The sequence below is a fragment of the Pinus tabuliformis genome, chromosome J (genome assembly GCF_031772625.1).
Source record: "Pinus tabuliformis cultivar Carrire ecotype Pingquan chromosome J, CPIR1, whole genome shotgun sequence".
Taxonomy (NCBI): domain Eukaryota; kingdom Viridiplantae; phylum Streptophyta; class Pinopsida; order Pinales; family Pinaceae; genus Pinus; species Pinus tabuliformis.
The window spans coordinates 903,738,567-903,755,336 of record NC_142295.1 but is presented as its reverse complement, the minus strand read 5'-3'; the positions used below and the strand labels follow the sequence as shown (position 1 = coordinate 903,755,336).

At 37.1% G+C, this 16,770-nt stretch overlaps 1 protein-coding gene across 7 annotated transcripts in view; it reads left to right on the top strand.

Moving 5' to 3' along the window:
• Positions 1 to 1,189: 1,189 nt before the first annotated feature.
• The window catches only part of LOC149229635 (uncharacterized), a 32,763-nt gene continuing 17,182 nt past the window's right edge, over positions 1,190 to 16,770 (top strand). For 2 of the 7 annotated variants that reach the window (XM_089378696.1, XM_089378690.1), the window contains exons 1-3: positions 1,190 to 1,604; positions 2,064 to 2,126; positions 9,733 to 9,753. Coding sequence is in view for 2 of the 7 variants with exons in the window: in XM_089378690.1 (XP_089234816.1) it covers positions 9,747 to 9,753 (7 nt within the window). In the remaining 5 variants the exon portion in view is untranslated. The remainder of the gene's footprint in view (positions 1,605 to 2,063; positions 2,127 to 9,732; positions 9,754 to 16,770) is intronic. The other 5 variants (XM_089378691.1, XM_089378693.1, XM_089378694.1 and 2 more) reach the window with 4 other exon arrangements.

Genomic DNA, 16,770 nt, shown 5'->3' with positions numbered 1-16,770 from the left:
TGGATGAAGGAATTTCAAAGATTTCAACTTTTTATCTTACCAACCCTTTAGATATAATTAAATAAAATTAATATTGAATTAGCTAACCATTTAGAAAAAGCTATGTTCTTTCTCTTTAGTTCTTCAATGATTTTAATTTTATTTCCATGTTATTCTAATTAGGATAAATTTGCTAAATATTTAATTAGGTCATTATTTAACTAACTTAATAGGTTATCTATTTGAACAATTAAAAAAAAAAAAATATTATTTATTAAATTTAATGATATTTGTTTAGATAGTTTTAATAATAATAAATTGATCTATTTCTTGGTAATTAAATACAAATATTTACTTTTTAGGGTAGCAAATACAACAAAACTAACTCTCAAATTAATTAACTAACAATTTTTCAATTTAATTTTAATAAGAAAATAAGGCCTATTACTAGCTAATTAACTCACACTCGTAATAATTTATTAATTACTAACATGGTAATAAATATAACTAAACTAACTTACAAATTAATTAACTAATTATACTTTTCCTTTCCCTATCCCTTGGTCTTCTCGCCTGTGAAACATAGCCATTTCTTAGTCAAATTTAGCGATTGACCTAGTCTAGTTACCATTATAGTCAAATTTAGCGATTGACCTAGTCTAGTTATCATTATAGCCGTTTCCTAGTCGATTATAGCTGTTTGCTAGTCAAATATAGCCGTTGGATGATCTGCTCTCTATTTAACATGCAACCATGATCTAGTCTAGTTATCATTATAGCCGTTTCCTAGTCGATTATAGCTGTTTGCTAGTCAAATATAGCCGTTGGATGATCTGCTCTCTCTATTTAACATGCAACCATGATCTGGTTTTTCAACTTATCAATATAGCCGTTGGATGATTTGCTCTCTCTATTTAACATGTAACCATGATCTGATTTTTCAACTTGTCGTCACGATGAACCACACTAATTGGTTCGAAACTGAATTATGATGTGATTTTCGCTCAAAAATATATATAAACCAACCTAATGATAAACCTCATTGAAAGGGAACCATGTGAATTAGCCGTCACAATCATTAAAATGCATGTAAACTTAACCTGCTACCACCAAAATCGGTCTTTAATTTATTTTAACCTGCTACCACCAAAATCGGTCTTTAATTTATTTTAAACACGAAGTTGTGATCCTTTGCGACTTCGACTCCGTATCAAGAAGTTAACCTGGTTAAATGAACCCTCCGTTTTTGGCATAGAATTTTAACTTCACCACAGCATTTAAAGTTCCGCTTTGGCGCTCTCACAATTTTATTTTAGTCTCCTCCACCGATTTTTTGCATATCGAGATTTTATTTACTAGAAATCCGAGCAAGATCCAAACCCAGTGGTTTTAAAATGGGGGCCTAACTCTCTCCAAAGGCGCATACAACGGTGGGTTTAAAAACTGCTGGTTTCGGCCAGCGCTGCTTCTCGTTGTTTGTATAGCAGGCGACGCAAAACACCGGAGATCGACCCACGCCGGCTTCGCAGGGAAGCATTTTGACCCCGATTCTCACTATTTACTGTCATCTTCTTCAACGGTCTTTTACATTTTCCCCTCTTGCTCATGCAGACCCTCCAAAACAGGTTTGATATCTATTTATATTCTTTTTCCCTCTTTGTCTGTTTCATCTTGGGTAACCGATGTAAATCTGCACAGAAGCGAAAGCTAAAGTGAATATCTGAGCTTTCTTATTTTTTTCTTTCTGAAAACCTTGTCACCCTTACTGTAATATATTTATTTTCTTCAGCGGAAACTAGATTAATTGCATTATATAAAACATACCAGTACAAAATTACCCCAGCCTTTAAGACTGCGAAACCCCTTTTAGTGCTCAAACGCGCTGCAATCTTTGCTTTCGCAGTGCAGGAAAGTATTCAGACCCGATATAGGGAGGGCTTTAGAGCTTACTGCCATCTTATTGGCCTGAGTGTTTGTTGAGGGCTAATTTTCGTTTTGGTTGTCAGCATACCATTATTATTATTATTATTATCATTATTATGGTTGTTGTGTGGCATTCTGACTGCTCCCCTGATTTACTACAGTGGTCAAGTTCGAAAACAGAAGGGTTGCTGTGTTTAAGCGAGATTGGATTTTCATATATGGAGGTAAGCGTCATAACCATCAGTGTGATTCAGTAAGGTTTGGTTTCAAAATCAGACTAGAACAACTTGAAGTTTTAGTTGCCTTATATTGAACTAAACTGTTCTCTGGTTAATCTCTGTTTTGGTTTTTGGTCTGCGTGTGTTGTGTAACGTGTTTGATGTCTTCAACATGCCTGTGGCGGCGATGTCATACGTTGACCTGTTGCCTCATCCACTCCATCTCTTGGTGAAGAAGCGTCTTGATATTGAACTTTGCAGTTGTCTTATATGTTTTTTTACTGAAACTCTTCATGAGATTTCTTCCTGGTATAGGATTATGTAGAGGGACTATCTAATGGGCAGCGCTGCAAGTGTAACCGAGGGTCCAACTCTGTAAACAAAATCCATACATTTGAAAAGGTCATTTAAAATGTGTGTAAGAAATAAGTTAGAACCGTTTTTTTGGTGAAGCATTTTAATGATGTGAAGAAGTCGGGCACCACAAATGGTTCAGTTGCTGTAGTGAAATGGCCTTCGAGAGGTGAACTGCTGAACATATGTACTTTCATTTGGCTGAGCTTTCGTGGCAAGGGGGTATTCTTCCATAAAAAATTACACAATTTTTTTTTGTTGCTAAGCTCCAATGCGACAGGGTTATTGCTCGATTAGAACACCAAGGACTTGTGCCTGGGCTCAACCACCTTTCCATGCCTCTGGGGACCTGAACCTTGGCTGGTGGTCTGACACGTCACCATCTTCACTGCTGAACCATAGCCCCATCGGCATTAGAAAAACCAAAAATACATTTTGTCACTGTTGTGTATTGTCATACAATTGCTGAAATTTTTCCTTCATTTGTTGGTTTTTTCTGTGCTAAGAGTTTTGGTTGTGAAGAGCCTTGGATGTAAAAATATGCAATACTAAAATTATGAAAACTTATTTTTTTTACTCAGGAAGCATTCTTTCTTTGATGGAAGATTTTCTGAGAGAAAAGTGGCCATATTTATCTATCGGAGACTTATTCTAAGTTTAATGCTCAGCCTTCTTGTTCACTCACTGAAGGCCAAATCAGACAAAATCGTCAAATACGTATGATTAAAAAATCATTTCAACTTACAATAAATGGCAAATCTGCGAGCCATTTTCTTGAATGAATTTTGTTTCTTTGCTTTTTACTGATGTCTGTTAGGAGTGAAGATTGATTCAATCCAACGGCTTTGCAGAGTGCTTCAACGCCCAGGAGCTTTAAGGCATAATTAATTGCTTTTGAAAAACGGTTTCTATTCTCATTGCAGAGGCTCCTACTTAATAGAATTGTTAGAGTGCTCATGTAAAGTCCTTTTCTGGTTTTGGTGTTAAATTACTTGAATCAATAGGGATAAGCTAGGCACAATGTTTTTTGGGACTGCTTTAATTCTTACTGTGTTAAAATGATTTAATGCCATAAATCATCTTGCTGCATACCTTAGGATGCTTGATTTTATGTCAACAACTGTCAAAATTTACTGGCAATATAATATATAGTAAAAACGACTTGGAAACAGGTATTGTATCCACAGCGTAACAATTCCAGCTGGCTTGTGCACAAAAGGGGTTTTTGTTGCATGACTTGATGCATGTTGATTTTGAAGCTTTTGGCTTGTGTTACACATCTCTTAGTTGTTGCTATCATTTAGACTTGTATCCAATCATGTAGTTTTGTTCCTGGAGATGGGAGGTGAGTATGTTTGTTCCTTGGGAATTATCAACTTATTTAGTATTGACTAAATCACTACTAATGTTAACTGGACTGGTCATTGTTCCAGTCAACCCCAAATTGAAACTGGAAAAAACCCAGGAAAAAACGATACCAACCAGTCAACCATAAAATATTCAAATATATATATATATATATATATATATATATATAAAAAACAAGTAAGCGTGCATATAACCAAAATAGCTCCGAGTGCATTCCATTTTTGAAACCTAAAATTATAAATATATTAACAAAGAGGCTCTATATGGGTCTCTAGAGTCTATAAAAAATCATGCTGCAACAAATAACTACATATCATGAAAATTGTTGCCTATATTGAGATCCTCATTATTAATATCACCCCCTAAGCATTCAAATAAGATATAACCAAAATAGCACGAGTGCATTCCATCTTTGAAACCTAAAATTATAAATATATTAACAAAGAGGCTCTATATGGTCTCTAGAGTCTAGAAAAAATCATGCTGCAACAAATAACTACATATCATGAAAATCGTTGCCTATATTGAGATCCTCATCATTAATATCACCCCCTAAGCATTCAAATAAGATAGAAAAAGCATTAACATGCTAGATCAAAGATTTTGCTTCAGTTTTGGGTAAATTTTTACAAGGGCTATGACAGAGGAGAGCAACAATCAATGCCACCAACATTGAGGTACATAGAGGGCTTGATTCTCTTGATTAAATTCTAGTCATACATGATAGAATCCAATGGAAACATTACAATCTCAAAATCTTGAAATTTTTTGAAGCCTTTTAAATTTTGAGTGGGATCTAAAATTCTACTTCATCGATATGAAATCCAATAAAGTTGGAACCACTTTCATCTTTCATTTTCATTCTTTTACTTTAAGAATTTAATATTAACATTAATTACATAGCATTGATAGGGTCCTAGGGTTGAGTATTAGGCTGTCCCTATTGTTCTTTCTAACAAATTTGAGTTTTCATAAATTATTGTTTTTTTTAACAAATTTGAGTTTGATTTTCCTAACCACATTGAAGATGATCCCCTCCACACCTTCCACCCTAACACTAATGTGACTTCTTTTGAGCTAAGTCACCTGACACGAGGATTCAAGATTCGGGATTCGTGGTGTCGGATTCGGACATGTTGACCCCTCAGAACAGGACATGTAGGATTCGTTATATATTATTTTATTATATATATATATATATATATTAAAAATTAGATATTTCTTACACAAATTTTAATTAATGATACAAATTTATTGATTTCAAATATAGATCTTCATCTATAGCTATTAGCATGCATAGTACATACAAAATTCAAATACATGTCAATCTATTATCTATTTCTTATGCTTGGCCCTCTTGCCACCACGAGAAATGTCTAATATTTTAGTCTTGTTGGAAAATCAGGATCTTTGTCATTAATATCACCCTCTAAGCATTAATATCCAGAGCTATCTTTGTCATTACCTCTGTATCTGTATAGGGATCTTTGTCATTAATATCACCCTTTAAGCACTAACATAAGATAGAACAAGCATAACATGTCAAGTCAAGATTTTGTTTGAGTGATGCGTACATTTTTATGAGGGTCATGATACAGGAGTTCGACAACCAATGTCACTAACATCAAGGTACATAGAGGGATTGGTGCTCTTGATTAAATACGAGTTCCATACCCTAATACATGACAAAATTCAATGGAAACATTGCAATACCCCAATCCTAAAATCCTGAAAAACTGACAAGTCTGCTGGATTTTGAATGAAATCTAAAATTCTACGTTCTCCATATGAAATCCAATGAGGCCGGAACCACTCTCAAACATCCTGAGTCATTTCATGGTAATGTTAAAAATTTAAGTATAAGGATGAAAATGAAGATTAAGGATAATCTTCATTTTCATCCTTTTACTTTAAGAATTTAACATTACCATGAATAGCATATTAATACTAGGGCCTAGACTTGATCATTAAGCTGCCAAAATGCTTGTCAAATGAAAATATGCGTGGCTGTAATGACCAAATGCGGCCTTTTCATACCCGTGTAGGTCACTTTTGCCGCCTAACGAGTCCTGGAAAATAGGACACGCTGCCAAAATCGTGACACGCAGTCGGATTCGATGTGTCAAAATAGGACACGATGTGTCATGGTTTTTGGACACGAAGCTCGAGAGAATCGTGTTGGACACGATGGATTCGGGATTCGTGGGGCCTATAGGACGAATCCGGTTATCTAGGTTCTGAGCAATCTGCCATAACAGATTTTCTCTCAAATAACACATTTATTATGTATTGTCTACAGTTTACATAGGGCTGCTTATCTTCCATTCTTTTACTGCTTCGACATTGTAAACTCCTATATTTTTGCTGTTATGAATATGATCATCTGGTTGATCTGGGCTCTTGCAGCCTACATTCACCAAGATGGCATGTGATTAGGCCAAGTGAATAATATTTCTTAGTTTCTTCTTGCTTGTTCCATCCCTGTTTCACAGTCCCTGTGTATGTGCCAATATCACCATATTTGAACAAGAAAGTTACCATAGTAATGGAGAGACATATTGATCACAACAAGTGTTGCAAGCATCTCAATTTTATCATGAAAAATCACGATTTTTTGGGCTAGCTGATGTTTGCTGATTTTTACCGATATTTTGTTGGTATCTTAATTTTGCCAATGTTCGCTGGTTTTATTTGATATTTTCCCGATATTTTGGTTTTTCGGACCCTTGCCAATTTTATCCTGATGCCGATGTTTGCAACATTAATCATAACTATCAAGTAATACATCGTTACCTGAAATCCAAAGGAGGTATCAAATTTCAAGAACTAAAGTGTGTTTTGCAGCATTAGAAGAATCAAAGTTCCAACTTATTAAGGTGCTATTGATATATATCTTTTGGAGGCTAAGTCACATGGTTCGGGTTCGAGTTTGGGTTTGACAATAATTTGGTTCGGTTCAAGTTCAAATTTTTTATGAGGTTCGGATGAGGTTCGCCATTTGGTTTGTCTATATGCATTTTCTATGTATATAAATATATGAACTTTAAAATGTAATATAGCATAAAATAGTGAGAAATCAACATCGATAAAAATAAAAAATGCTATCATGGACTTGGAAATTGCAAGGATAGATTACTAGCTTGACTTGCAACATGAGGTCATGAGCTTGAGCTATGAACTTCCTCAATGGCCATGAGGTTTGATGAGGTTCGCCGAACCTCGATTTTTTTTAGGTTCGCCCAATTTCGAACTTAGTTGAAGTCGCTGAACCTTGTGACATAGTTTGGAGGAATGCACTACTATTAGCAAAGAGAACATCTGGAACCAATTAAGACTGCATGTTGGTTCTTCCAGGGCAGAAAACACAGACCAAAACTAGAATCAGAATGAAATATGAGAATTTAAGGAGCCTCTAAAACAGTGTTACAAAACTTGTCTTGGTGAAAAACTCAGTGAGGCAAAAAAATAAGAGTTTGACTTGGACTCTAGGAAAACTCAGCTATCTTGATTATATAATGAGGGACAGCTAGTTTTTGAACCTCTAAAGCAGTGTTACAAAACTTGGTTTGACGAAAAAATTTAGTGAGGCAAAAACTAAGAGTTTGACTTGGACTCCACAAAAACTCAGCCAATACAAAGGCTGAATTGTGGGTTATATAATGAGGGACAACAAGATTTTTGATGGGTCCATGAGTCTAACTTGTTGACCCATCAAAAGCTTGCCAAATATTTGCGGGTTAGAGTTTTATCTGTGAGTAGTTGCAAGTCAATGTGAGTCAAACTTGCTGGTGCCAAGTTTGAGTTGCCCTGCATTGGCTTGGCCTGTTTTGATGGCGAGCTGGGTTTTGCCAGCGAGTCCAGGTCAAGCCCTGTGGGTCTGGTAATGTTGCTTTATAGAGAGAGAGCCTCTTACTGTTGATGAATGCTTGAGGGCAGGTGCTGGAAATTGTTTCCAAGAAAGTTTTTGTCTGAAAACATTCTTCCTATAAGTTTTTGGTATAAGGCTTAAGGGCATCTTTGTGTACCTAATTGTGCTTTACTCAATGGCATCATGATGTCGAGGGTTGAATACACGTATTCATTTTTCCATCATCAACATATTTGGACACCATTTATGTCATTCAGCATATCCAATTATTGCCATGGATCAGTTAACTGTATTGACAATTTGTGAAATGCTTCTGCTAGTCTATGCCTTCCAAAGACTACACTGTACACATAATTGGTGAGCCTTGAGACCTAGTAATTTCCACTGTCATGAACCTAATTAAAGATCATTCTACTGTAAATGGATCTTTCTTAGCAGTTGCCTGTACATAGTCATTTCTGCCATTTTCTTTCCTTACTTTCTTCCTTCAAGGATTGTTTGCTCATCTTTAACATAGTTTTTTTTGAATAGATGTTTTTCCTGCACCCTGCACATGTGGAATAATATTGCCTACAACTGGCATGCTGATTGCAAGTGCTTTTCTAGCTTTGGATGATTGCAACTGCTTCCTTATCTTTGCTTTCATATCCTGCTTCTTTAATTTCATGATATTTGGATTTCTTTTCCTTTCCCTTGATATTGTTCTCCACTTTTGAATTTTTGAACAGCATAATTTTTGCTGTCAAGTTGTGCACATCTGGAGGTACATTGACTACTGCCAATCCATAAAGAATAGATATTAGGATCTAATCTGCTTAATAACTTCTTCACTTTGTGAAGCAACTTTTAGGGAACCTTTTAAAAATTAGTACCACTTTCAAAACTTGCTTGATTTTAGAAAAAAGGACTACAATTTAAAATCGAGTATGCTTATGCATATTCTTACCTGGGTACTATAATGGTATCTTTCTCAGAAACTGTACTGAAAAAGGGTGTCCATAATTGATGCCAATTGGTTTCTGGACTGCACAAAATGGCCCGACATTTCTCATACTGTTTCATGTCCATTTTTGTGGAGAAAAATGTTTCTCCCATGAGTAACAAATGAGAAATTTCAGCTGTTTGAGCATCAGAAATGATTGTTTCTTGATGTTTTCAGCTGTTTCTTGTTGAGAGGCAATAAGAAAAAAACCAAGAAAGCGAAAAATTAACTAAAATGGAAATAACACTTGGGTGTGCCCACAAGTCCCCCATTTGGGAAATGTGTCCCACACATTGGGAAAATGTTTTGCTGAGTTTTGCAAAATGGGGGGCATGGTGAAATGTTTTGGCTCCTCAAACACTGCAGGATGCGTTCCCCATGGAGCATTGAATTAATTCAAATGTTGAGGCTTGCATTTGAGGTATTCTCTTCTTGTTGGGCATATTTACAAAATTACTGTAAATCCGTCTTCTCAATCACTCTTGCAAAACCTCCAAAAGAAGTTCATTGTCAACATCATCTTGCTGCTTGCTGGCCACTGTACTCATACGTTCTAGTGGTTCCGCATGCATTTTGGTGTATATACATTATGGATTATGCACGTTTTTGTTTAGTGAATGTGCTCATGAGTAAGAATATTTGAAATTCTATTCTATAGACTCATTTCCTGGAATTTTATAAATATGACATTCCAAATGCATAAGACATTTCACACATTATTATGTTTCCACTTTTCTAGATAATAGAATGATGATTGCAGACTGTTATGACATGAAATGAATGTGGTTGGTCTACCTTAGAATGAGTTGAAATATGTGATATGCTGTGATTTGGTGATCTATTAACCATATGTTGTGAAATCACTATAATGCTTTCATTTAGATTTTGCACTGTGTCTTTTGGATCTTGAAGGAAATGGATTTCTTTTATCATGCCTTGGGCTGTCATCTCTCATGCTGTTGTTGTTTCTCATTCTGCTTCTCATTTCTTGGCTTGAACTTCACATGAGCTCTGAGTAAGTTTTATTCTTTTCACTGCAGCTGAGTCAAGGGTGATGGCAGGTGTGTTTCTTTATGACCTTGAATGATGTTTGCCTGCCATGGGGCATTCATTCACTTATTTGTGTTTAGGAGCTGCAACTGAACATGGCAGTGACTTCAACCTGTCTTTTCCAGTGTCTCTGTGCTGAGTTTGTTTGTGTTTATCTCAACAACAAATAGACTGGAAAATAAATTTAGGGCAAATGAAATTTTTAGCAAGATCTTTTGTGCAGCTGCACACAGATGGGGTCTCAGTGTGTTGGAATCGCCACTTGCTTTCTGCCGTGGATTTTGGAGTGCCTTTCATTCACGTGGAACCGCAGTTGTGTTTTTGTGAATACTTGTTTATTGCCACGATTTTCTTCCACTATGTTTGATGCTCTCCACAAGTTTGTTGGGAGCCCATCTTAACTTAACTCTCCTTTGTAGACTTTTAGTCATATTCTGCTCTGATACTATGACACATTACAGAGAGCACATGCAAAAGAGAGACCACAGTAAAAGGATGTCCCACAAGAATCACCTATTTCGTATTGCATAAGAACCTGAAATTATAGTACGTAATTTGTTTCAAATTTAGTTGTTGAAACTAAGGATAAATCTTCACTCAGAATAGATCAGTCCAGAATAAAGTCGAAAGATTTTAAACAAATTTTCTCTGAAGATTGTTTGTCTTATATTATCTTAAACTTATGCCTATTTTTATCAAACTAGGGTGCCCATCTAAAATGGGCATTGTTATTTCAACAATTCAACCATGAATTTCTGAACCTTGCATATGAGGTACTAGGAACCCACACAATAAAGCACTCTTGAGTTGATTGATCAAGTTCAGGCACTTACATGCCATGATTATAGGCTTATGCTGTTGGTAGCTCACTGTAAAACATGCTTAATGTGGATAATGACAACCTGTAACCTAAGGGCAACATATAACATCTCTCTGAATAAAGTAGAAAGATTTTAAACAATTTTTCTCTGAAGATTGTTTGTCTTATATTATCTTAAACTTATGCCTATTTTTATCAAACTAGGTGCCCATCTAAAATGGGCATTGTTATTTCAACATTTCAACCATGAATTTCTGAACCTTGCGTGAGGTACTAGGAACCCACACAATAAAGCACTCTTGAGTTGATTGATCAAGTTCAGCCACTTACATGCCATGATTATAGGCTTATGCTGTTGGTAGCTCACTGTGAAACATGCTTAATGTGGATAATGACAACCTGCAACCTAAGGGCAACATATAACATCTCTCTGAGTCTCTATGGCCTTGAATTATGCCAACTCTGAGACTAATATATGACCCTTAACTTTTTCAGAAGATGTTTCACACCTTTCATACAAGCCCTCAGTCAGATGATTCTTGGACACATTAAAACCTATTAAGGCCATTTCACAATGACCATGCCTGTTTCCATAAACAATTGCTTATCCAGATCCGAATGGTCTAATGTACACAGTTTGATGCCTTTTCTTTCTTTTTTCAAATTGAAATTGAAAATAGGTTTTTATTGTTTAAAAAATTGATGTGTTTTAACTGTTAAATAAAAAATACTGCAGCAGGAAATCCCCTAGCCATCTAGCCTCAAATGCCTCATTGAGCAGGCCAATCATGTAAAAGAAAACCTTACAACTCAAGGTCCTCTGGCTGGGATAGGAAAGGCATTCACTATTCTCATTGGTTGTGGGACACCCTTAACTGAGTAGAGTCTGTAGGGCAGCACATTAACTGACTACAATCAGCGATGCTAAATACTTAACCAAATGCGGGACACAAGTCAAGCTGTTCCTGAAAATGGAACTTGCAAGATTGACAGAATAGCAGAAGACAGTACCAGACAATACCAAAGGGTCCATTTAAGATGAGGCACTTGATGGCAGCTGCTTCCCTCAGTCATGCTGTCTGTGGTTGCAGCACAAATCATGAAGGGATTGTGGACTAGGCTGCGGAGCTTCTGACAAAGTACCAATGACTATAGGGGTCTGCAAGGGAGACAATCCACCTGAGAACCACATATTTGATCGTGCTGTAAAGGCTATGCCCCACACCCAAAATCATGTAAGGTGTGCTACAAAAGAGCACAAACATTCCTCGACACTTTGAAATTGGCTGTTCTGGAAATTTGATGTCAGAAACCGTCATCCAACATACGGAAATGCAGTCATTAAAAGCAGTGAATACCAGAAAAGGTGATCACACTGCCATTTTCAACCAAAACCATGACAATGATAAAAAGAATAACTAAGGTAAACCTACAAGCACAAACCCTAGCTGTTGCCATCCTTTACAAAAGCTTTGTACAAAGAGGGCCCCACAAATCCTTGCACAGAAGGGCCAAAAATAATAAAATATAACGAATCACAATGGACAACTGTCTAAGCTTTGATCCAGAGGTGCCTCAAGTCCTAGCAGATTTCGCTTTTCACACTCCCAGTAGAAGCTTCACTTTGTCCCCCCTGCTTTGTGCCTTCACTTTGCCACTTCAAAAAACTGCTGGGAAGCACTTGGTATATTCCTGAGGGTTTCTGGCAGGATAGGTATGTCAGATGGTCAAGGTTAAATGCGTGCTATCCACCCCTTCCTTTTGAGGTCTAGCATATTTTTCTCTTTCATGGTTTTAAAGTGATCTCTTACCTTACATATTACAAACATAACATTAGTTATTCACTTTCCTGTTATATGTCTGTCTATGATAAGGTTGGATTTAGGTCAAAATAATTTGTAATTACTACAGTTGAAAGTTGAAACCTTGATTATTTATTATTTAACTGAATATAAAAGGATAACATCATTGCTTATGCAATCAAGGTTGTTTCAAAATGAGAAAAATATTGGGTAAAAAGAAATTGGATTGAAAAAGTAAGAAAATTATACAATAGTGATAGAAAAGAGAGAAAAATGTGATGAATGATTGAACTTTTTGTTTATCATGCTCCACAAGGTTTGAATGATGGATTCTTGAAGGTAGTGTGTTGAACGTTCAGATCTGTTGAGAAATCTAGGGCATGAAACAAAAGGCGATTTCTCTAGCAATGATAACTGCTTGTGAATACTTTTTACTATAGATTAAGTTCTTCTTTTGAATTATTATAGTGTTCTTTTTCATCAAACAGCTATCAAACAATAAACAATAATGAGACAAGAGACACAGGATGTAGGCGATCAGCCAGGGCCAAAACCTCTCCAACTTGAGAGGAAAACCCAAACGAATTCTTCTTCTTATAGAAACTTCAAGTGACGAATTCCAAGACCAAGACCCTTGACTTATCAACCTTTCCAAGACCAAGTCACAAGACCCTTCTTCACTGCTTCTTCTTCTTGCCCAAGTCAACAATAGTCAAACTGACTTCTAGCACTGCAAATTTCGGCTACTCTGGTATTTCGGCCTTCTTCCACAGTCCTGCAATTCTCGGCTGCCTGAAACTTCTGCAAGATCACACATGTGGGCTGAATTATGGATCTTGATGATGGTTTCCTTCTTCGCTTGACTTGAGGGCTTCTCCTTGTAACCTTGGCTAGCAAGATTGTTGGTGTAGTGACCTTCTACTTGGCTTCTACAAAGGCTGGTGTAACCCTACTGTAGAAACCCTAGTTTCTGTCACACGTGTGAGGAGGATGACCCAAAAACAGTCCCAAATTTCTTCGCTCTTCTTCCCTTCCTTCTCGCTGGTTATGAGGCTATTCTCCTTGTGATTCTCACACTTTTTCTTATTTCAGATCCTTGGTCGAATAGTGCCATGAGAGAGGCCGAGATCTTTCAATATATAGTGATCAGCCCATAGAAAATAAGCCAACTTGTGCCATGGGGTAGGCTGACTTGCCATTCTAGAATCATTTTCATCCCCTTTTTAAGGCCGACTTTATGTGGTACTTGTGACAAAGTCTTGGAGGGTTTGTTACACAAATAATTTCTCTTTTTACAATGTATAACATGCCCAATTGTGTCTTCAATTCTTCACATTGACTGAATAGACTTTATGACTTGATGACTTGATTTCAATGGGAGCTTCATCTATAAAAATAAAATTCCTTGAGCATGAAACCCATGGCTCAAGACTAACAAAATATTTTTTTTTTTCTTCTTTACATCAATTCATAAAATCACGATTACACATGTCATTATGAAGACCGAACCTAGTTACATATTTCAACAAGATCATGGTTCATCCTATTGTGAACCTTCCATAAGTCTGACACCTGGGACTGGGAAATTGTGTCAGAATTAGAAATTACACTTACAAAATTGAGGGAAATGGATAAGCCACCCCTTTCTCTCTCTCTCTCTCTCTTTCTCTCTCTCTATATATATATAGCATGGAAAGTTTTTATATGCTTATTGTGCATATAAATGCATGGTTAGGAACTCTTAAATCTGTCTTTCAACTGTGTTTTCTCTGGTTTATTAACTGTCTGGAAACATCCATGAAATGTTACCCAGTAATATACAGTAAATTTTGGGGTATTTTTCCAAAATTTTCTGAAGAGAATTTGTATGGTTTCCATACTGGAAATGTTTTCTGAATGGAAACGATGCCCAATTCTGAAGTTTTGTTATATAGCTTTATGTATTTCTCACATTCATGCAATGCCTCATAGAGTTGCCCTACCATTAGACCATACATATTACAAACTAAGCAAAAAAGACTCCAGCACGTCATATATTAGTCAGGCATCCATGAAAAGCAACATCTAACTTCTAACATCTATAAAATGCTTCCATTTCTATCTGAGCCATCATTCTGGTTTATGCAATTGTTGGCACAGTGTTATTTTTACCCTAACCTATCATCAAACTGATTGACCTTCAGGATTGCAAACGTTTCAGAACCCATCAGATAACCGTCTCTAAGTTACATGAAACGTGTACAAGTTTTAGACAGGGGGACTCCCGAAACCATTGTTAATTGAAGTTAGAGAAGGAAGGGTTCTTCTAAATAGAAGTGCGCTAAATTTGGCTTATGGGACCCACAAGTGAAGCTAAAGCCTAAGACATTGTTATACTTTCATTTAATTTGGACTTGAATTTTCCTATAGTCAAAAAGTAAATGGAGATTAGCAGTTTGACTTGAGTTGATGGGCTAGTTCTACTTGAGCTGATGGGTTAGTTCGATTTTAGAAAAAGGGAAGGGCACAAACTTGGCTAATTTAGATTACGCACTAGAGACTTGTGTGCTTTAGCTCAGCATAGGAGATTTTTCAAGATTAGTGCATTAGGGCAGAGAAGAGAGGTTGAATTGCCTCAGATTTTTGTTCAGCTAATGTGCTCACTTTCCAAGGCCGAGTCAGCTTGCGCAGGAGGGCCAAATAGTTTGTATGGGTCTCTACAACTACGCATGTAGAGGTTGAGTTGGTTAGAAAGATGCATAACAATGTGTTGAAGGACAACTAATTGAAGGGGAACATCTCCCAGTATTTGTAATCAATTTTATGAGATTTTTGTTAAGCAAAATAATAATAGAACACTCAATTTGGCAGGGTTTCCCCAGTTGGGGTTTCCTGCGTATTAGAAAACTAACATGGTATCAAAGCAGGTCTTTGATTGAAGACCAAAAAGCGTGTTATTTTCCTTAGGAGCAAGTGAAAGACGCAGGTAAGGGGATGTAGTTCACTTCAGGGTTGTGCTAGGGTTTCTGGCTACTGACCAGGGCAAAATTTGTGCAGTGGTTTTTCAAGCAGGGTTTGCGCAAGAGTTTTTGAGCAGTTTGAACTTGTACAATAGCATATTTGGGGCTGAGATTTGAGGACTGCCTTGAAGGGGCCTAAAATTTCTGTTCATGGAAGGAGAGGATTGGTATAGTGTTGGAGGAGCAAGGAGTGTGGGAATTTGTGGACAATACACTAGCCCAACCTCAAGACCTTTGGCTGCTGTCCCAACATAATAAGGACACAAAAGCCAAAAGAATAATTCTTGAAGGAGTCAAGGATCACATCATACCTCTCCTTTCCAAAAAGAAGACAACTTAGGCCATGTGGATAGATACCTTAGGGTTGTACTAGGGTTCAAGTGAGGCTTGGAAGTTGGTACTTAGAGATAAACTCAGAAATATCAAGATGACCAAGTCCGAGTCTGTGATCTCATACTTTACCAGATTCACCCAAGTGAGGGACGAGTTAGCTGGAGTTGGGGAGATAGTTTTAGACAAAGACCTTGTTAGTTTTGCACTATTGGGCTTTCCCAAGTCATGGGAAAACTTCACTGATGCAATGAGTGGCAGAGAAAAACTTCCAGATTGGGAGCGACTATGGAGTGGCTGTGTGCAAGAGGATATCTGGAAGCAAGCTAAATCTGGGTCTCATGCAAAGACTGGGGAAGAATACAACTTTTCCTTGACTGGCAATGGGGGCAAGGCCAAGGAAGAAAAATCCAAGAGGTGTTAAGTCCAATTCAGGAGGCAAGAAGAAAAAAGATCTTAGCAAAGTGAAGTGCTGCTATGTCATCAGTGTGGGCACCATTCCACCAAGTGTCCAAATAGGAAGAAGGGATCCAAGAAGGATCACGTGGCAACATCAATAGAGGTGTAGTTCACTTCTCATGCAAAGACTGGGGAAGAATACAACTTTTCCCTGACTGGCAATGGGGGCAAGGCCAAGGAAGAAAAATCCAGGAGGTGTTAAGTCCAATTCAGGAGGCAAGAAGAAAAAAGATCTTAGCAAAGTGAAGTGCTGCTATGTCATCAGTGTGGGCACTATTCCACCAAGTGTCCAAATAGGAAGAAGGGATCCAAGAAGGATCACGTGGCAACATCAATAGAGGTGTAGTTCACTTCTCAGTTTGAGAAGGAGCTTTCTCTCATAGCTTGCATTGCAAGCTCAATGGTCAACAGTGTGTGGTATATTGACAGTCGAGCATCTTGTCATATGACCGGGAATAAAATTTATTTCAACTAGTTGACAGAGAAGGGTATATAGTTTCATATAGAGATGGGAGATGATGTTAAGTACCTAGCTTAGGGCGTGGGTACTGTTAAGTTTGAGGAGTTTGGGAATCCTCTCTACCTTAGAGATGTCATCTATGCCCTAGGGTTGAAGGA